This window comes from Ictalurus punctatus, chromosome 14 (assembly GCF_001660625.3).
Source record: "Ictalurus punctatus breed USDA103 chromosome 14, Coco_2.0, whole genome shotgun sequence".
NCBI lineage: Eukaryota > Metazoa > Chordata > Actinopteri > Siluriformes > Ictaluridae > Ictalurus > Ictalurus punctatus.
In genome coordinates, this window is record NC_030429.2 from 8,234,463 (window position 1) to 8,257,125 (window position 22,663).

Sequence of the window (22,663 nt, forward strand, 5' to 3'; positions counted from 1 at the left end):
AAGTGTACTATGACATTTTATCACATTTTCGATATTATATCATCATATTGCTCAGCATGGACCCAAATAAGCACCTTTATCATTCCTCAAAGAGGGATCACGTCTTCTGAGCGAGGGAGCTCGCATTTCATTCTGAACATTAAGCCAGAGAGAATTCGCCATTATCAGTGTCTAGTTGAGCTAATGTTACCCAGCTGCTTTCCACACGAGCATTCTGTTCAGCTTCAGCCTTCACCAGCTAAAGTGGCAGTGATTAATGAGATTTTTTTCCTTGAGCCAACATTAATGTTACAATTTCACCTGTAGTGTTTGCACGAGGGGAATCTTTTTTTTTTTTTTTTCCCCCCCTCTTTTTTTTTTCTTTTTGCGCGTGTGTCTGGATCACCACAATTTCCATAATTAACCTGTCTCATGTTAGACATTAGTCACGGTGTATTAGGAGAGAAGACGGTGTGATGGAGAAGACAGGATGGGGGAGCTACAGCTGCAGAGTGAGAGCTCATGATGGAGGACCACCCTGGCAAGCTGCGAGGCATATTTTTGGATGCAGGCCTAGTGTATTAGGACTAAATTACACCGTCAGTTGGGAATGAATCTTTGGAGCTTCATCTGGGTTGGATACAAATGGCACTTTGTGTAAGACATTTGTCTGTTTGAATATGATAAACATTCACAGTTGAAATTGCAAGTTATTTTATTAGACACATTAGGTGATGAAAGTAGAGCGCATGTATTTTAAAAAAGTGGGCAATTTCCTTTAGGATTAGAGTCCATACTTTCCTCATATGGTCCCACCGATATCCAAATCTAAGGCTTGTACAGCTATAATAACCATTTTATAATAGCCCTTCTGCTATTTCATATGATTCACAGCCCCTTCAGTCTGATCGTATTTGAAATTCGACTCTGAAAACCTCCAGATAGATTGATTCTCTGAAAGTTTTATAAGATGACTGCTCTAGAGGCATTGCTTAATGCATTAGCCTTATATCCCTACAGAAGAGGAAGCAATTATATTGGCCTACTTTCTCATATTCCATCATAAAGCTCTGTGAAATGTATGCAAATGTTCCTAGAGACACGAGACCCACTGTCCAACCCACTATCAACACACTTGGCAACCCACTGACACTTGAGATGTGTGTTGTTTTTTTATGTTAGTTTGTTTTGTTTTGTTTGTATCTTATCTGTGGAAGTTGTCCTTGTCAATGAAGGAACATTCTCTGTGTGTGTGTGTGTGTGTGTGTGTGTGTGTGTGTGTGTGTGTGTGTGTGTCTTCTCGCTTCGTTAACCTGTTTTTTTATATGCAGCCACACGCTCAATGCCGCACCTCCTCCTTACAGACTAGATGGGTCTTTGGAAAGGGGGGTGAGTTGTTTGTGGTATTGTATTATCTGCACTTTTTGTGCCAATTTTTTTTCTACACAAACGCAGATTTTGGACATTAAACAACCTGAAGCTACAGTATGTTCATCACACTGTACCTGTATATACGCTTAGGCCACCTGACTATAATAGCCTACCTTTTATCAACTTAACCTGTTTTTTTTTGTTGTTGTTTTGTTTTGTTTTTGAAGATCACATCACTGCTTTCTTGGATAATTTCAAGTTCAGTTGTTTCCATAACATTTAACATGCATGAAAAATGACATCGCATATCTGTTAAAATGGATGGATTAGAAAATGGATTATCAGTTTGTTTCATAAACTGTTATTGAAAAGAGGTACATTTCAAATTAAATAAAATTGCCTTTTGTTTGAAAACTTGAGATAGTACTGGGTGGCATGGATAAATAGAGGTCGACCGATCGTGGATTTTACAGATACCGATAACGGATTAATCAACAGATAAGTTTTTAAAATTGACACCGAATGAAAACACAACACTTAAATTAAAATATTGCTGAACTTTATTACAAAAATAAACAGCACTGAGTGTACCATGAAAATATACTGTACTTTTTTTTAATGCAATAAATATTAATATATATTATCTCTTAATAAACATTAAAGAAAATAAAAGAGATACATCCAAACTGAACCAAGAAGTAACACTCCAAACAAATAAAAATGGAGATGTCCAAAATGAATCAAAAAACACTTCAAATAACATAACAAAATTTCAGCGATAGTTTTTATTTCGCCTCTAGAGGCTGCTCTCGTGCTGTATAATGATAGCGGACCCTTCTCAGTCGCTCCCGCAAGGGACGCAACCGGGGAAAAACTAGCAGTGTGGATTTTTGCCTATAACCAATAGTTCCAGCAATTGGTTATTTGTGCCTATTAATCTGCAATACCGATCAATCGGCCAACCTTATAGCTAAAGGGTGGCTGTTGTAGAGCAGGTTGTCCACTAATCGTAGGGTTGGCGGTTCGATTCCCGGCCCACATGACTCCACAGGCCGAAGTGTCCTTTGGCAAGACACTGAACCCCAAGTTGCTTCTGATGGCAAGTTAGCGCCTTGCATGGCAGCTCTGCTACCATTGGTGTGTGAGTGTGTGTGAACAGGTGAGTGAGACACAGTGTAAAGTGCTTTGTAGAACTGCTAAGGTTAAAAAAAAGTGCTATATAAGTGCAGATTTACCTTAAATAAATATATCATGATAGTTGAAACAAATATCTGTATACATATTTAAGCGACATTGCACAAGCAAAAGTGTGGTTATACCTAACTTAATAGCACGTTGGCTAGCTAAATCAGCATCCCTTCTTCCTTTACATCTTCAACTGATGAGCTTTCATATTTTAAACCAAAAGTTATATTCCTGAACGGTATCATTTTTCCTTTTTCCGCTGATGATTTCACTAACACTACTGTAGTAACCGTTTCAAACTAGGAGGTAGAATTTTACATGGCGAACACAGACGACAGGAGTGATGCACACAGTGAAACATCCCAGTGCGGTTATAGGAAATATAGGCACCCTTGAAATGCTGCTCGACCAGTCAAATTAGTGGACCTAATTTATACAATAACTGTTATATAAATCACAATATATTATGATGTTTCTCTGACATAACAAGGACCATAATATTGACATATTTGGGTTTCATGTTGAACAAATAACACAACCAAATGTACATTTATAATGCACTTAAATTCAATTTCTTGTTAAGTATGCACAAAAAAAAAAAAACGGTATTTAAAGACATTTTTTTTTCTGCGTAGCAAACCACACCATCATTGACTGAACAATGCTTCATCACAAGTGAGTATTAAAATAACATAAATATAATTGTAAAAAAAAATACATTATAAATAGAAATAATTTGTCAGTACATAAAATGCCAATAGTATCTAACGTTGTCTTTTTTGTTTTTATAAATAAAATAGATCAAACCTTTTGTGTTTGCATTTTTTAAATGAATTAAACTAATGTATTAATGTGTTTATAGACAAAGTTACAAAAGTATTAAACCCTTATGAAAAATAAATAAATAAAAAATAATAATAATAATAAATACATCGATAACAACAATAATAAAAACAAAACAAAAACACTATCATTTTAAATGGGAATTTCACACCTAAGTTAGAGCTGTGAAATTTTCTTAAATGTCGCGTTTAAATTATTTTGAAGACTTAGTATTCATTTTTCACATAATATTTTCCGTTGACTTTAAAATAACCATTACAGAAACCATTCAGAGTAGAGCTGCACAAACCACAGACACAATTATTGCTTTTTTTAAGTAAATAAATACATATATACGAGGAGACAATGAATTCATTGTATCAAACTTATTGTCTGTTATTTATTTAAATCATTTCCTATGGTGTAGCTTGGGTAGAATGTTCAACGTGTGTGTGTATGTATGTGTATGTATGTATGTGTATGTATGTATGTGTATGTATATATATATATATGTGTATATGTATGTGTGTGTATATATATATATATATATATATATATATATATATATATATATATATATATATATATATATATATATATATATATATATATATATATATATAATATGTGTGTGTGTGTGTATATATATATATATATATATATATATATATATATATATATATATATATATATATGTGTATGTGTATATGTATGTGTATGTGTGTATATATATGTATATATATATATATATATATATATATATATATATATATATATATATATATATATATATTAGTGCAGTTACAGATCCTACAGTATAACAGAAATAAGTGATTAGTAAGTGCCTGTTGTAAATTACTTCTTACATGGAAACAGATGCCCGGATAAATAATTTATAATCACACTTTGCTCAAATGGAATGATGAGATGCCTAGAAACTGTCACTTCTGATTAATAGCCAGATGAATCGGAGTCCACTGGTAACAAGAAGCACCCCCCCCATCACATTTTTCTTTTCTCTACAGTATTCCAGTTCTCTAATGACATATTTCACATTTACCAAAAAGAACATTTTGACCCTACCACAGTGTAATAATTACTGAATTCATATCGCTGAATTATTCTCGCTGGCGTGTATCCCCAGTAGAGTTCAACAAATTCCACCTCAACTTCTAATGTCAAGGTCGAACAGATAACATTTGCCATTTCACCATGTTTTCTACTGAACCTGATGGGACTAGTCTTAATATTATTGTCGAAGAAGATGCTCGCTGTAAGCCCCGACTAAAGGGATTATACGTCCTGTCTATTTTTAATTCATTGGTTAACAGAAGGCAATTGGCTTTTTTTAATGAGAAAACAAAATGGTGTGGTAATTATCTCTTCCAGGCATAGTAATCATTTATTTATTTATCTTCCTGATTATGCTTCTCTCACTCTCTTTGTCCTTCTGGCAAACTCTTCTCTTGGGATTGACCATCTATGTGGGATGGGTTTACTCGCTCAATGTTTATGGATCCAAAAGGAACTTTTCTTTTGATTGATTGTTTTAATATATAAATTACACAGGGTATAGAAATCAGTCAGCATAGTACAGTCACTCTGAAATACTCTCCCAAGTGGATATTGTGGTCAAGTTTGCTAAGACGGTGATGATCCTTTAGCAACCACAGAGCTATTTTTTATTTTTATCTTTATATTGTGCCAGTAATTTCAAACATAATGTCGGTCACGTAGTCCCAGAACAGAGAAATTGGCCAAGAGTATCATATATATTTCACCTCAATACAGTGTACAGATTGGACTGAGAATCGTTCCAGGTGCTCAAATGCAATCTGTTGGTTTCATAAAAGTTGCGCAATCTAAGCTGATGCTGATACTATAGTTACAATGCAAGAGATGCAAGTGATTTTCTAGCATCTAAGAGGAAGTTTTGCTTAATACAATTTATGTTCAAAGGTTTGTGAACAACTGTCCGTCACACTTATATGTGCTTGTTGAACATCCAATTCTAGATTTAGCCCCCATTATAATAACCTTCACTTTTCCGGGAAGGCCTTCCACGAGATTTTGGAGCATGGCTGTGGGGATTTGTGATTATTCAGCCATAAGAGCATTAGTGAAATCAGGCACTGATGTTGATTGAGGAGGTCTAGGGTGCAGTCGGTGTTCCAGATCATCTCAAATGTGTTCAGCGTGGTTGAGGTCAGGGCTCTGTGCTGGACACTCAGGTTCTTCCACTCCAACCTTGGCAAACAATGTCTTCATGGAGCTCGCTTTATGCACAGGGGCATTGCTATTCTGAGAGAGTTTCTTAGTTCTAGAGAAAGGAAATTGTACTGCTACATCATGCAATGACATACAGTTGTCTATACAATTGTGCGCTTATAACATTTTGGGGGCATTTTTTGGGGAAGAACCCCAAATGGTCAGGTGCCCACAAACGTTTGGCCATACGCTGTATACTTGCTTTACATATGATCAGAATTGTGTTTATAAAATTTTCATTTAACTGTGCCCCTTTTTTTTCTGCAGGTACTCTGACATTTCTGGAATGAAGGACTACATTTGCACCAGCTGCTCTGATGCTACTCCAACTCCTTCAAAAGTAACAATAAGGAATGAATTTGAATGAAGGACAGGAAACGGGTTCTATCGGCTGCTTATCATGCGTTCAGGGAGCCGTGTACAGACAAAATCATCTCAGTTAAAGAAGCCGACAACAGATATGGTGACATAGTGGTGTTTAACATGGAGGAGACCAGCTCTTTGAACATCTCTGTTCTTTACTCACAATGTTTTTATACACAGACATAAATTGATGGTGTCAATGGAAAGAATCTGAGATTTGACTCGATTTTGCCTTTTGCCCCTCGTTTATTTGTTCATTCATTTGTTTTCTGTGGGCTGGGGGGGTGGGGGGGTCATCCCCACGATGCTGGGTGCTGGCTGCGTGCGACGTCTCTTCCGCCAGCTCACGCTCCAGACCATCTTTCTCCTTCTCTTCCTCTTGTGCATGCTCAGCGTCTTCATTTCTGCCTACTTCCTGTATGGCGTCAAAAGGGAGTTCGAGCCTTCTGCTGGAGCCGTGCCAGAGGACTGCGATGATGATGTCACGGCATCACGGCTCCTGCCGCTCCAGGATGAAGGGGCCGGAGATGCGGCGGCAGATGGCAGCCAGACCGACCCGGTGGTTCTCGTGTTTGTCGAGAGTCAGTACTCCCAGCTGGGTCAAGACATCGTAGCTGTGCTGGAGTCGGCCCGGTTCCGGTACCACACAGAGATCTCTCCAGGGAAAGGAGACATGCCTACGCTGACAGAGCGCGACCGAGGCCGCTTCGCCCTCATCATTTACGAGAACATCCTGAAGTACGTCAACATGGATGCCTGGAACAGGGAGCTGCTGGATAAATACTGTGTGGAGTATGGAGTGGGAATTATCGGCTTCTTCAAGGTCACATGATCTACTCTATCTCTCTGTCTCTCTCTACACTTGGATGATTAATGTGATAATCCAAATTATTATAGTCTGACCTCAGCATACGAAATGGATTTTGTATTCTGCTAATATGTCACTCCCTGAGCCAGTTCACAGATTTTTTTTTTTTTCTCACTCCATCCCTCTCCCAATCCCTGTGTGTGTGTCTGTGTGTGTGTGTAGGCGAATGAGAACAGTCTCCTGAGTGCCCAGCTGAAAGGTTTCCCTCTGTTCCTGCACTCAAATTTGGGTCTAAAGGACTGTACCGTCAACCCCAAATCACCCCTCCTGCACATCACCCGCGCCCACGAGGTCTGTTCAGATGTTACCTTAAGAGACTTCTTATGATGTTTGTGCTTAAAGATGATAAGCATGTTGGATGAGGTACTGGGATTACCCGAAGACTCAGCATGAAGATTATAGCTGGTTTAGCTACTTCTGTAAGAGGGTGAAGAGGCAAAAATATCTTAAACAGTTTTGGTTCTTGCATAAATATGGAATTTGAAGGCACTCGTACCTGGACAAATATCGCTGCTGGAAAAAAACAACAACAATAGAAAGCCTCATAGAGTTTGTAATGGTTATAATAGGAATTGTATTGGTTTTAACGGAAACTGTAATGGTCCCTGTGGGTCTCTACTGGTATTTTATTGGTGGAATGTATGTCTAATGGATACCATTAAGGACCAATAATGGTAATGGTTTTAACAGTTAGCTGATGGTTTGTAATGGTATTTGTAGTGGAAACCATTTGATTTATTGTGATGGATTCTATTGATTTTTTTTCAGCAGGGATAGAAGTGTATAAATTATATGTATGTACGTTATATACGCGCACTCAAGATATACTGTAAAATAAGGTTCTACATGTGTTGCCTTTAGGCATGTGTACCTTCTTAAATAAAATTAGGGAGTAGATTTAAACTTTAATTTTCAAAACGGAGGAATGTGGAGGGTTATATATTTTTGGGAGAAAGTACCTACTACTGAGAGGATTACTTCCCTGTTTGGAGAATGGGTCCAGACAGGCAAAGGCAAGAAGTAACGGGAAAAGATGAGATAAGATGAGGATACGCGATGGAAAGAAGATCATGGTGAGGAAGATAGGAGGTTGCATTATGTTAAAGTATGATAAGAATAATAACGGAATGAATGATTCATGAATGTAACCATATATACTCCAATCTTCTACCTCAACCCTTGTAGCAGTCTAAGGTAAGGTACAGTTAGTAATCTAAGAGAGGCTATCCGGGCTTGTGAGCAATTTCTGATGGCAATGTTGTGAATTCTTTATATTTCTGGATTTCTTGTGTCAATACCAAAGTCTGGTGAAAATTTCATGTGAATAGGCTCATTGGAAATACATTTACTGAAAAAAAAAAAAATGTTGACGCATTCAATACTTATTTCCCCCACTGTATATATAATGTATACTCTCTCTCTCTTTCTTTCTCTCTCTCCTTAGGTGGTCAGAGGTCCTCTGCCTGGTGATAACTGGACCGTGTTCCAGTCTAACCACTCCACATATGAGCCAGTACTGTTAGCGAAGACCCAGTCAGCAGAGAACATAGGCCTACACGCTGTCCTCCACACATCCGTGGTTCAGGACCTCGGCCTCCACGATGGCATCCAGCGCGTGCTGTTCGGCCACGGCCTGGCCTTCTGGCTACACAAGCTCGTGTTCGTGGACGCTGTGGCCTTCCTCACATCTAAGAGGCTCTCACTGTCCCTGGATAGATATGTTCTGGTCGACATTGACGATATCTTCGTTGGAAAAGAGGGCACCAGGATGAAGATGGCTGATGTAGAGGTGAGGGTGAGCTGCAGCAATACTAAAGGTTTATCATATTAACTAGGGATGCACCGAATGTTCAGCAACAGAAATTATTAGGCCGAAAATAGCAAAAAAGCATTTTCGGTGTTCGGCCGAATAAGTGAAAGGGCCTAATAAATTTGACCGAACAATGATGTGTTTGATGACGCGTCCAAATAGCCTAGCAACCAGAGTGAGACGCGCGAATGTCACGACCTCGATGAGGGGGCGCGCGCATGCACGAACTACATGCACGAACTACATGCATGAGCTACGGGCTCTTCGGATGTTGACGGAAGTTTACTGTGGACACGTGTGTTTGTTTTGTTTCTGTTCCGGAGTATTCTGTCACGTCGCGAGACGTAAGGGAGTAGAGTACGGAAGCAAGTAAAGACGTACTTATTTAAGGGCAGGCAGACAAATCCAAATCGTAATCCAAAAAAGGTAGTAAAGACCGGCAAAGGGTCTGGCAATCGGCAAACAGGCATAAACGGAGCAAAGCAGGAATCAGAGTAGCGGTCACAGAAATCAGGGTCAAAACACAAAACAAGAAACATGAACTAGTACTATGGACTGGGAGCGGAAAAACCAGCGGGGACTAAATGAACTGATCTATAGTTTAAACTAACCAAATCTATCAAGGAACATAACATTAACAACGTATCTAACTATACTATATCTACTATAATACTCTGCGAGGTGTACAGGGATGCGAACGGTATATAACCCCAATATAATCAGCTGTATAGAACTGAATAGAACAGTTTTTTGCACTCATGTCAATGCACGTTTTAATGCACTTTTTAGTTGTAGGCTACAGAGTGTTCCATTCTTTCAGCAGTCAGTTATAGGCCTAACACAGGCTATTCAAGGGAGGCTCAAAGATGACCACATCAAAATATTTTTATTTTACTATTTTATTTATTTAAAGTTATATTGTGCCTTGTTGGTAGCCAGTGCCTGCTGGAATGAAAAAAAAATGTTCAGTGTTAAATAAATATTTTGAAATTGTAGTTTTTGTAATTAATTGATTTTTTTTTTGAAAAGCAAGACAAAATAGTAAAAAGCACATTTTGACTATTTAATTCATGCAGTGGTAAAAAAAAAAAAAAAAAAAAAAGGCAAAATAAATGGAAAAAACGCGAAAGAACGTATTCGGCCTTCGGCTTTCGGGCAAGTTTTTCGTCATATTTGGTTTCGACTTCGGCCAAGAATTTTCAGTTCGGTGCATCCCTAATTTTAACGTAAATAAGCATTGCTCTTTTGTGTTTGTTCTGTGCATATTATTAATTAATTGGTATTAAGTGGTTATATCAATTGTTTGTTTTTTTTTAAATAAATGATTTATAAATTTGACACCCAAAATGGCCCTTGTAATTTTACCTTAAGAATTCCAGACTTTATGGTTTTGCCAATTAGAATGACTTACATTTGCATACAGAAACATGATAAGCTCTCATATTTTATGATGCAAAACTGAGTGACTGTTTATCCACTATGGACAGCACTGTTTAATTCATTCTTCTAGAGGTTTAACCATAAAATCAGTTAAGACTTAAGATCAAATAGTGTAATGATGAAGATGTAGGACGAATTGGACATATTACATATATAGACATAATATGATTGGGATAATATTTCAGACTTTAAATTAAAATAATCATTCTGTTAGTGAGAGTTTCTGATTTTGCATGTGTAATTCTTCCACATCCAGGCACTGGTACAGATGCAGGATGAGCTGCGGAAGTCAATCCCAAACTTCACCTTTAACCTTGGCTTCTCAGGGAAGTTTTACCATGCAGGTCAGTGGACGATATGACGGTAATGTTTTATTGAGAATTGTGTGTTTCTGTGCATGTACAAGAGTGTGCACTGGTACTGAGATATCATGCAACCTTGTTTTTTGTTTTTTTTTGCATGTATGTAGGAGTGTGTTTGTCATTGGATAAAGAGAGATAAAACATTGTCGACTGCTAATAAATAATAAATTACATCATAAATTACAGTACACCCTATTGCTTTTTGTTTTATTTTTTTACACTGCTTCACGATTCAATGGTTCGATACTTCAACTAATAAAACAACATTTTCTACTCCCACACTCCGATTTCTTTTTGCACCCCTCTATTATGCTGTGTTAATATAGACATCATATTGGTTTCTGCACAGTAATGTGAATATTTTACTTCATAAAAATGATGGGTGTGTAAAGATCAAGGTGAATTTTTGTCTCGGTGTGTGTGTGTGTATGTAGGTACTGATGAGGAGGATCTGGGCGATGACCTGTTGTTATCGTATGTTAACGAGTTCTGGTGGTTTCCACACATGTGGAGTCACATGCAACCTCACCGCTTTCATAACCAGAGCGTGTTAGCAGAACAGATGCTCTTGAACAGACGCTTCGCTGAGGTGAGTACAATACACACACACACACACACACACACACACACACACAAAAGATACATTAAGATAGTCAGAGCTGTCAAGTTCAGCCAAGCTACAGCAGCCCTGGAGAGTTGAGTGTCATGGTGATGATTTGTGTGTGTGTGGGGGGGTGGGGGTGGGGGGGCAGTGATGTCTAGAGGGCATAGAATTGAAGTCCAGTCAGCTTTCTTATCATTATATTACAATATAGAGTTCAGTGACAAAATGCAGGTATAGTTTCTTGAATATACACTGGGGAAAAAAAAGCTCAGTGAATTTACTTAATTCAGATGCGTACATCAGTTCCACGTGATTGAACTGCATTACATTAACAGTTTTTGCCGCCGTACACCCAACATGATTCGAACGTGTATTAAATTGAACTCTGCATTCTCATCTGAGCTTAGGATCGAACCCTAAGCTCACTGGCATTGTGAAACATGTTGCTACAAAACATGCTCACAAGATTTTATAATGTAATCAGATTGTATTAATACTACGTGAATCGCACTCGCTCTCCATAATGCAATGTAGTAATTAGAAACTTGTTTCAATGGAGTTTAGGATAAGCAACGAAATACCGACAAGACTTTTGATAAGAAACTTTTGTTTTTATGTAAACTATACTTCATTTTCAATCCCTCCAGGATTTTGAGATTTTGCGATCTCAGAAATGAACACAAAATCAAGCAAACTCCGCAATATCCGGAGGAGCTTGCAATTTTTCAAAATTACTGCAGATTTTCCGCTGATTTGGGCCAAGAAGTGTGATGTGACGTCATCGCAACGCGCATTCAGTTAAAGCCCTCTTTGTTTCACGTGCGTCGAACATGAGTACAGCTGAAAAGGTCTCATTTACTAACAAACATCATTGTGAAAGACCGTGCGAAACTATTTCATGCTATTGCAATTTCGCCAATTCAAGTAGTTCAACCACTCTGCAAATTGCATCGCAAATGTTTTTTTTATTTTTTTTTTTAAACTAAGCAAAATCAAGCGTGCAACAACCTTAAAAAAAAATTCAGCCAAATCCTGTATAGACTGCTTAATATGTTTTCTTAAAGCTGACCCACCACATGTCCCATTCCATTTATTCCATTTTTTTCAATGTACTGACATGCGAATCGAGACAGGATTGCACAACATCCAAAACGTGTTGTCATGATGACCTGTGTAATCCTGTTTCGCATCCGTCACCGTATATAATCTAGAATCTTAGAACCAGCAACTTCATTATAAGTATATTTCTCATGTGCACAATGGTGTTGGCTGTTTCTTCTAATTCAGACACTGCACTCAAACCCTATTCCATTATTTGCATCTGAGTACACACACACACACACACACGTACCTTAAGTAAACTTTAATAAACTTAAAGGAAAGTTATTTTCAGTGATAAGGATTGGATAATCACTTTGAGAGCTCTTTTTAGAAGTTGCAATCAAAGCACCGACAAGCCGTTTACGTCCCTCAACGAACTTCACTCTGTTTATAGTGCGAAATGAAGAGACTAGAGCTCTTGTACTTCCTAAGGCATCCTTTTAAGTATGTAATTATTATAAATCTAGAACTGCGGCACCATTAAAGCCTGCTGTTTTTCTTGATTAAACTAAACGCTAAGCATTCGTATTGACATTATGGGTGTAACGCCAGTACTTTCATTTTGTAGTGAAATGTAATCTACTTTGCATTCACCCACACCAATTATAATGAGATTCACACTGCCTAGGAAGTGCATTCTTGTTTTTTATCTAAACGAATCGGAAAAAAAAAACCCATCCATTTACGTCCTTTTATTGAGCTTGTTGACTAGCGTTTTGGTGGTTTTTTTTTTTCTTTGGTCTATTCTTTTGGCGTCAGTTTAATTAGATTATGATTTCGAAGAAACTCCACTTCTTAGAGAGATGAATAAATGGGTAACAAACAGATACAAGCATAAGAAGAGAAATAAAAAAGGGACATTTGTGTCATCACTGCAGTTTTAACTCTACTAGAGGTTATTTGGAAGCAGCCCGAGTTTATCAAATCATTGTTTAGGATCAAAGATCGATTGCTCTGTTCACACCTAATCATAAGAACCACTCCAAGGGGGTAAAGACACCGGGATTGGATTCAACCGGTCTAAAGGCATACTTCTTACCATTATATGAAGGCACTAAGAGTGTAACTGTCAGTAGGTGACACCCATACTGCAAGTTCGAACTATGAAGCAATTCATGAATTGAAATCAGGATAACTATGACTGGACTGTGAGGCTTGTAGACACTCCACACCACACAATAATCTAGGAAGCTTGTTTAAGACTAACTTCAGGTCGTTTGTGATGATTAAGATGGACAAGACATACGTAAATTGGCCTGGTAGTGTTCGACCACTGCAGGGCAGTAGATCTCGGTTCCTTCTGAAAAAGAGGGATTCTTTTAAATATAACTGGGACACACAAATTTCATATCAACACAAACCAACTTTTTCATATTAAATACTTAGTATCAATGAACATCAGGGATATAAATGGTCTGCACTTATATAGCGCTTTTTGAACTTTTCTTCAAAGCGCTTTACACTGGTTCTCATTCACCCATTTTCACACACCAATGGTAGCAGTGCTGCCATGCAAGGTGCTAACTTGCCATCAGGAGCAAGTTGGGGTTCAGTGTCTTGCCCAAGGACACTTCGGCGTGTGGAGTCACGTGGGAAGGGAATCGAACCTACAACCGTCCAATAGTGGACAACCGTCCATGATATATGATGTATGAATGAACTTCATGACTCTTTTGCTGTATGAATCTTGTGTGCAGGAGCACGCTATCCCCACACACCTGGGTTATGCAGTGGCTCCTCATCACTCAGGCGTCTACCCCATTCACGTGCAGCTCTACGAGGCCTGGAAGAAAGTGTGGGGCATCCGAGTGACCAGCACAGAGGAGTATCCTCATCTCAAACCTGCCCGCTACCGCCGCGGCTTCATCCACAGCGGCATCAGCGTGAGGGTCTACACCAACACACACATACAAGCAAAATTGCCTGATTTCCTTCCCTAGGCTTCTTCTGGGTTCCAACTTTCAAAAACATGGCAGTAGGTGTATTGGTTATTGTAATTTGCCCCCGGAGTCCCAAAAATGCCCGTTAATTGTCCGCACCCAGTGTTCCTGGATATGCTCCGGTTCCACCACAAACCTGACCATGATAAATTAGTTACTGAAAATGAAAACACAGAAAACTGAAATAAAAGTTAATTAACATTTAATTAAATATAAGAGACATTTTCATTTCATTTTTTTTTTCATGTGATAACTACTGGACAGAACTAATTAAGTGTGGAAAGTTCTAGCTGCCTCGAAAGACATGCATGGTAGGCTGATTGGCGTGTCTAAAGTGTCCGTAGTGTATGAATGGGTGTGTGAGTGTGTATGTGATTCTGCCCTGGGATGGACTGGCACCCTGTCCAGGGTGTACCCCGCCCTGTGCCCGATGTTCCCTGGGATAGGCTCCAGGTTCCCCGTGACCCTGAAGAAGGAGTAAGCGGTAGAAGATGGATGGATGGATGAAGTTCTTGTTACCCATGCAATATCAGAATATATATATTTTTTTTTTACTTGAAAAAGTCCATACCTTTCAGATTATTATGCATGCAGATTATCTGTCTTGGTTAACGTTGAAGCATTGATTATTTTATGGATTGTTATTAAACCAATGGCACATTCGTATATCCGTTACAGAAACATTGATTTAGTTCAACAGTATTCAGTAAAATGAACCCTGTCTCACAGTACACTGGTGTTCCATCACACCGGCGGGATGGAAACCGACTTATCAGACTTTTTCAGTCAGTATGAACAAATGAATTATTTTATTATAGCAAGGCTGTTATAAGATTTGTCAGGACACTTTTGGGTTCCTGTATGTAGAGTATCGTATTTAGCTGCTGGTCAGCAGGGCACCTCTCCACAGTAAGGCCCTGTTTACACTAGTGTCTTTTCGTTTTAAAATGCATAACTGTTTCTACGGTTATGCCGGTCGTCTACACTACTCCGGCGTTTTCCACCCTCCAAAACGGAGACTTTTGGAAACGCAGAAAACCCCGTTTTAGTTTGAAAACCAAAACGAAGGCGTGGCTTCGCCCACATTCGCCCCCTAATTGGGTCTTCTGGATCATTGCGTATCCTTCTCTGATTCGTCAAGCCCCTACCATACGACCATTACGCTACCTTGATCGTATACACTACAACATGGAGACTGAACCGCAAGCTTTGCTGGCTTTGTTGTCATTCTTAGCAGCCACTGTGCAGTTAAATTCTGTATTTTATAATACCGCAGCTGCCTACATGCGCAAGAGGCGAGTTACGATTAGAGAAATCGGCAACGAATCTCATTTCAAGCGGCGTAAGCCCTACATGGACCGACGGTGACTAGCAACCAACTTCTTGTTTACACTTGTATGTGCAGGAATGGTCATGTGACATTTGTATTCGGTCGTGTAGTGTGGATGGAGATCGTTTCTGAAACACAAACGATCCTCCTCCCAAATGGACGAGGATCGTTTTCATTTTAAAACATTGATACAGAGATCAAACGGACAGCACATCCATTAGATAGATTATCCATCCATTTTCCGAACCGCGTATCCTACACAGGGTCACAGGGGAGCCTGGAGCTTATCCCAGGGAGCTCAGGGCTCAAGGCAGGGGCCTCCCTGGACCGGGTGCCAACCCATCGCAGGGCAACAGGCAGCACAACTAAAGCTTCTTTGATAGTAAAACGTATGCTTTAACTGCCACAATAAAATTATAAGATTTAAACCTGCTAGGCTAGGTAAAAAAAAATGACATACTTATGAATACCTACAAATTCTTAAAGTATTGAGTGTCTACTTTCCAATGAACCATTAATCACTAGAGTGGAGTGTGACATCACATGGGAACACGGGGAACCCCCAAAACAGGCGCATTTTCCATTTCATTGACCTCATGTAAATCCACTGTTACTGAGTAATAACTTTTGTGACATAAATCATAAATTATTTATGTTTTGCCCATTCTTGTCTTATATTACACTATATGCAGTGTGTTTATGGAATAAAAGTCAATAAAAAGCTAAACGAATCGAACAAAACCACACGAAGACGAAGTAAAACTATACTAGATGTAAATAATAGATCTCAAAATAATATAAAAATCTTTAAAAAAAAAAAAAAAAAAAAAAAGACTACATTAACATATTCAGTGCTTCTTTCTGTATCTTCCAGTTGCTTTTTCTGTCACTTTCGTTATTCACTTTTTCTTTCTCACCCATACTCTCTCTCTCTCTCTCTCTCTCTCTCTCTCTCTCTCTCTCTCGTCCATTTTCATACTACTTCTGTTCCTCCATGACTCTTTCTTCCATTTCATCATCCTCTTAGTTTCTTTTTCTCTTCACTCTCCCTTTAACCCAGACACAAGTAAGAACTGTAATAGATCAGGAGTTTCACTCGGTCTAAAGCCTGGACTGACATTAACTTGCTCTTTACTCTAAATGCCGCCTTTGGATGATTTTTTTTTTGTGAGCTTCATTTCTGCACGTGTCTGACCCCCGGTGTGATTGTCCTTGAAGCATAGAGAGGAGTAAGACAGGAGGAGGGAATGGAGAGCTGATTACTGAGAACAGATTTATATTCAGATGTGGGTTCTGCCTCTCATTGATTTTTATATACACCCGCTGAGTTCATGAACGCCCCGAGAGAGATTATGAATATTACATTAAGCCTCGCTCTATTTATTGAAGTGAAGAAAGAAGCTTGGTGCTTGCCTTACCGTGTGTGTGTGGATAGATGGAGGGTGTGCTGAGGTGTCCAGGTCATATGAAGCTCTGTATATGTATATGTATGTGTGTGTTTGTGTGAGAGAGAGAGAGGGGTAATATAAGCATGTGCTTTTGTGCTTGAGATAACCTATTGCTTATTCCTCTGTCAGGTGCTGCCGAGGCAGACTTGTGGTCTGTTCACTCACACTATCTTCTATAAAGATTACCCAGGAGGCCCTCAGGAGCTCGACAAGCTCATCAACGGAGGGGAACTCTTCCTCACTGTATTACTCAACCCAGTGAGTACACACGCGCACACCTCCACTACTCCCAAAAGCACATGCGATCAGCCTTCTTAAAATTTCATCTCCAGCATGTTTATACTCTGTGACAGAAAAGACACAGTTTTAAGTTTAGTAATCGGGGTCAGTGTTATGAAACAGAATAAATAATATGATGCTCTTTCCTTTTATTAATCCATGTATGAGGTGTGGTTGTGTTTCTTTTTATAGAAACTATATTTAAACTGCGTATGTAGACGCAGCTTTTCACAGATTGGTGAACTTCTGCCCATCTTTACTTCTAAAAGACTCTGCATCTCTAAGATACTCTTTTTATACCCAATCATATTACTGACCTGTTCCCAATTAACCTCCAGCTGTTTCTTTATAGTAACACTCACTTTTCCAGCCTTTTGTTGCCCCCGTCCCAACTTTTTTGAGATGTGTTGCGGCCATCAGATTTCCTCGGTTTAAACATTTGATATGTTCTATTGTGAATAAAGTATGGGTTTATGAGATTTGCAAATCATTGCATTCTGTTTTTATTTACATTTTACACAGCGTCCCAACTTTTTTTGGAATTGGGGTTGTATTTGCTTTGTAAAAGAGTGAAATATATTTATAGGAACACTGATACATGAAATTACTTTAGTTAATATGAAGAACACCTCAGGCTGTTTTTTTTTTTTTTTTTTTTTACTTTACATTGACACAAACCCGTTCATTTTCCACTCCAAAGTTCGTGACTTCACATTACTCAGTATGGACAGGTCCTCAGCTAATTAGGGATTTTATCTTATTGTAAAAGCCCCATGTTCCAGCCTTGCCAGGAGCTCAATCCAGGCTTGATCTAATGCAGTGATTAGCCCATGGTTCAGACTGACTGGATCTGATCAATGAGCAACGCTCGTGGAGTTGGTCACCTAATTGCATGTTCGTCTCTTTCCTAATGAGCTTCTCGCTATTGATCAGAGTGACCAGCTAGAGTCATTAAGTTTTAAAGGGTGAGTCACACACCCGGATAGGACGTGTCTGCTAGCTTTAACCCTTTGAGCTGTACATTCGACAGTGTTTCTCGATTCTTGTCTAGCCCGGTTTATATTATTTGCCGATCGCCACAGCCCTTGCCCGTTTTTGACCTCGAACTTGCTTTACGATTGGGATTTGTCTGCCTGCCTCTCTTAAATATAAGCTTAATCAGGACTCCAACCCCATTACATGACTTTGCTATTGTTGCTGCGGTCGTTGTTGTTGTTGTCGTTGTATGGGCTGCAATGCATTATATAATGTTTTTCATTAAAAAAAAAAAAAGTCTTCTTGTAGATATTGTTGTCATTGTTTCTGTTGTTTTGGTGAGTCTTGATGGGTTTGGAATGGGATGGGTTATATACATTTTTACATTAAAAAAAAAAAATCAAAAATAGTATCATTGTTGTGTTTGTCACTGTTGTTGCAGTTGGTGTTGTCTTTGCTGTCATCGTCGTTGTTGTTGTTGATGTTATTTCTTCAGTTCGTTGGGCGAGTCTGTATGGGCTGCAATGCATTATATACTGTTTTTCATTAAAAAAAAAAATAAATAAATAAATAAAATAGTCTTATTTTTATTGCAGCTGTTGCTGCTGCTGCTGTTGTTGTTATGATTGTCATTGTTTCTCTTGTTTTGGTGAGTCTCAATGGGTTTGGAATGCATTATATAAATTTTTCCATTAAAAAAATAGTATCATTGTTGTGTTTGTCACTGTTGTTGCAGTTGTTGCCTTTGCTGTCATCGTTGTTGTTGTTGTTGTCTCTTCAGTTCATTGGGCGAGTCTGGATGCGCTAGAATGCATTTTATATTTTCCCCCAGGAATGATAGGAAATAGTTTACTGCTTTTCAGAACTTCTCTGTACATCCAGTCTTCCAGAAAGAATTTGGATAGCAGAGTTTGGGTGTGTACAAAATAACGGAGTGAGCAACACAACACGCAGAAAATATACATAGCAGTTTGATGACATGAGTGTTCCACTCTGACAAACTGGGGCTTGATAATTCGGCTGGAGTTTCACATGAAGCATTTATCCCAATCGGAGCACTGAAAAGACAGGGATTTGAAGAGGCCGGTATGGCGGTCTTTTGATGTATGGGGTTAATTACAAATCCTAATACACAAATGTTTCTTTGTGTTTTGCAGATTAGTATCTTTATGACTCATCTTTCTAATTATGGAAATGACCGTCTGGGGCTGTACACTTTTAAGAAGCTGCTGCGTTTTCTGCAGACCTGGACTCACCTGAGGCTGCAGACCCTGCCTCCTGTTCAGCTGGCTCACAAATACTTCAGCCTCTTCCCGTCAGACAGAGAGCCACTCTGGCAGGTGCGTGTATCTGTTTGTGTGTGTTGTATGCCGAGCGTTGTGTGTAGGTGTTGCGTTTTTTTTTTTTCTTCTTCTCCCCCGGTTGTGACTCATTTGATTCTGCTAATTATCAAAACCCGCAGTGAGCTGAGTCAGTCGTCTTGGCACATTTTTATTATTATTTTTTTTTCCCTTTCTGTTTTCACAGTGCTTGAATGTTCCCAGGATTGCTATTAAGAAGTGTTCTTGTATGCTGAGTGTGTGTAGGTTGTTGTGCGTGAGGGAGTGTGGGACTGAGGGCATCTGATGATTGAGAAGTTAAAAGAGGCCCAGGCGGTCGAGGATTGAGGGAGCGTGAGAGAGGGACTGAGGGGAAGAATAGCATTAGTGTACAGTGCGGTGCCGTGTCAGGCTCTGTGGTCAGCAGCAACTCATCAGAGAATGTAGAGCTTGTTATTCACAGCTTTTCTTTTCCACGCTCAACTCACTGTAATGTGGCTCAGTGTGTTTCTGTTCTCCTCTCACTAACTGTGTTCTACTTTGCTCTGTGTGTGTGTGTGTGTGTGTGTGTGTGTGTGAGAGAGTGTGTGTGAGTGTGAATGTGCTTTGTTCTTCCTGCTCTGATCTCTTTTCTTGCTCATGTCATTTGTACTCAAAGCCTTTTGCATTAAGGTTCTTGTGGAGTCTTTGTATGTGCAAGCGTTTGTGCCTGCACACGTATCACCTCCAGCTGAGCCTTTCTCAGTGTCACCCAGTGCACAAGTGCTCTATTGTCTCAGTTCTCTGTGTGTGTGTGTGTGTGTGTGTGTGTGTGTGTGTGTGTGTGTGTGCTGGTACTGTCAAAACGAATTTCACCGTTCATGTACGATTCAAATTTTCCTTATGTTTACGAATACAAAAGGGAGATATTCACAGTTGAATATTTAAGTTAAGCCCTCCTCCCTGTAGTCACCAAATGTGAGTCTTTCAATGCTCACATTTCTTAAACTTCTCCCCTTTACATAGTATACTTTTATGCATACTTCCATATATTTTGAGTTATACCACAGCTCCGTTCAAGTCTTGATCCGCATTGGTTTGTTTTCTGAAACAGACAGTTTCTGTAGTAACAGCTAATTTACATTTATTCTAAGCATAACAATAAACAGATTTATTTAATAAAGGGATATGAAGTTTGTCTTTTGCTATGCTGCTAATCATAGGTTTATAGATAGATAGATAGATAGATATAGATATAGATATATAAAAATTTCCACTATGGGAGAGTCGTCAGGAAGAACAGTTTAGCACCTTTATGGTTTATCGATAACGTGACAAATGGATTTTTTTGTTTTGTTTTATTAACTCCGAGAAAGAGGAATAAAAGACAGGTTGCCGTGGAAACAACTGTTTATAGCTGCTGTAACGGAACCGATAACAGGAACTAACTTGTTTTGTGAACGCTCCACGACATTAAACATAACCATAAACGGATAAAAGTCTGAAATAAGTCATTCTTTAATGAATAAAAATGTGTAATCACAGGTAAGTTCCTATGGTGTTGCTCGTATTTTATTTCTTACATATTTTTTAGTATTGATCGATTTTTTCCAGTGTGTGTATTAAAAGCAAGATCACGTTTTGCTTTTTAACAATTTTTTTTTTTTTCGAGTCACCTTTTATGTGCTAAATTTTACTTGCCATTCTTTTGGGCATTTTGTCCAATAAATGACCCACAACACCTTTTGTATTATAGTATATACTACATGTAGTGAGCGTATATATTTTTTGGTGTAAGACAATTGAGATTCAGCAAAACTATGTGCTGGAGATGCTTAACGGAATAAGTTAAAAAGTATGAGAAAACAATTAAAGATGCATCTTAACCCTCAAGGTTTTAGAGATTTAAATTCATACTGTTTATGTCTGTACTGTGCTTCAAGAAAGTGTAACAGTTTTCACCTTTTGTATTTTGTAATATGAAGATATAATGCAGGGCATCTGCTAATGTTTGCTCAGACTGGACTGCACTATAAACCTACGATTACTAATTTTTTTTTTTTTTTAAATAAATAAACAAACACATTTTGGCTTAGTGGTTAGCACGTTTGCCTCACACCTCCCGGGTTGGGGGTTCAAATCCCACCTCCGCCCTTTGTGCACTGAGTTCGCATGTTCTTTGGGTTTCCTCTGGGTACTCCAGTTTTCTCCTCCAGTCCAAAGATGTGTGTTGTAGGCTGATTGGCATTTCCAAATTGTCCTTAGTGTGTGTGGGATTGTGCCTTGTGATGGGTTGGCGTCCCCATGCCTTATGCCCTGAGTTCCTTTGGACAGGCTCCCCACGACCCTGTGTAGGACAACTTGTATGGAAAATGGATGGATGGATGGAAGTTCTAATGCAATTAGACAGTAAATGAATTGGACTTTGTGTGTGTGTGTGTGTGTGTGTGTTTATAAGCCCCATCACCTGACACTGATTTTAGCAAGCACACAGTCATTTATGATTATAACTGGAAAGCATATGCCCATGCTTCAGTCATTTAGGGCCCAGATTAAACCCTGACTTGTTAAATTGGACACAAAAATCTTCCTTCCTGGAAAAATAAACTAGGGTTAGTCAGACTGAGGTTAATCTTTCTTCAGGGGAACAAATATTTTCTGGTCATTTATAAGAAATATTGCTTCTTTAGAAGTGTAAATGTTTTCCATTGCAGACTGATTTAAGGAAATGAATTGCAGTTTAGCTCAATCTGTGCTTTTGTTACAGTTAGTGTGGGTGTTGTGGCTTGGAGGATTTTCTCCTGCATCTTGTTTTTGTCTCAGGAACAGTGTGACTGTGGCTACGGTTAAGTGAATCATCTGTTAGGATATAATAAAACACCCAAAGAAAGTGAGGATGAGTGTGCACATTTCTCTATAAGAAAGCTCTATTCAGCTCTATTACATCTTCATGACTTGACTTTGACATGACTTTGTTAGTCCCTTTAATGCGTAGCGTTCTTAAAGGCACATCTGTCGATATTTTCCTCTACCTCCATTGTGTTTATAAAAATCATTCGCACCCTGTACTGCTCAGTGTTCATTTCTAATGACCTTTCTACCTTCTTTGCAATGTTTTAGAACCCTTGCGAGGATAAGAGACACAAGGATATCTGGTCTAAAGAGAAAACATGTGATCGCTTCCCTAAGCTGCTTGTGATTGGGCCACAGAAAACAGGTG

At 38.8% G+C, this 22,663-nt stretch overlaps 1 protein-coding gene across 1 annotated transcript in view; it reads left to right on the forward strand.

Moving 5' to 3' along the window:
• Positions 1–22,663, forward strand: part of ndst1a (N-deacetylase/N-sulfotransferase (heparan glucosaminyl) 1a) — an 82,946-nt gene that overhangs the window by 52,605 nt on the left and 7,678 nt on the right. Inside the window, exons 2-10 of the mRNA XM_017484945.3 lie at positions 5,893–6,811; positions 7,019–7,147; positions 8,301–8,645; positions 10,363–10,450; positions 10,903–11,057; positions 13,871–14,056; positions 17,021–17,149; positions 19,303–19,485; positions 22,564–22,660. Coding sequence (XP_017340434.1) covers positions 6,293–6,811; positions 7,019–7,147; positions 8,301–8,645; positions 10,363–10,450; positions 10,903–11,057; positions 13,871–14,056; positions 17,021–17,149; positions 19,303–19,485; positions 22,564–22,660 — 1,831 coding nt within the window. The 5' untranslated portion in view covers positions 5,893–6,292. The remainder of the gene's footprint in view (positions 1–5,892; positions 6,812–7,018; positions 7,148–8,300; positions 8,646–10,362; positions 10,451–10,902; positions 11,058–13,870; positions 14,057–17,020; positions 17,150–19,302; positions 19,486–22,563; positions 22,661–22,663) is intronic.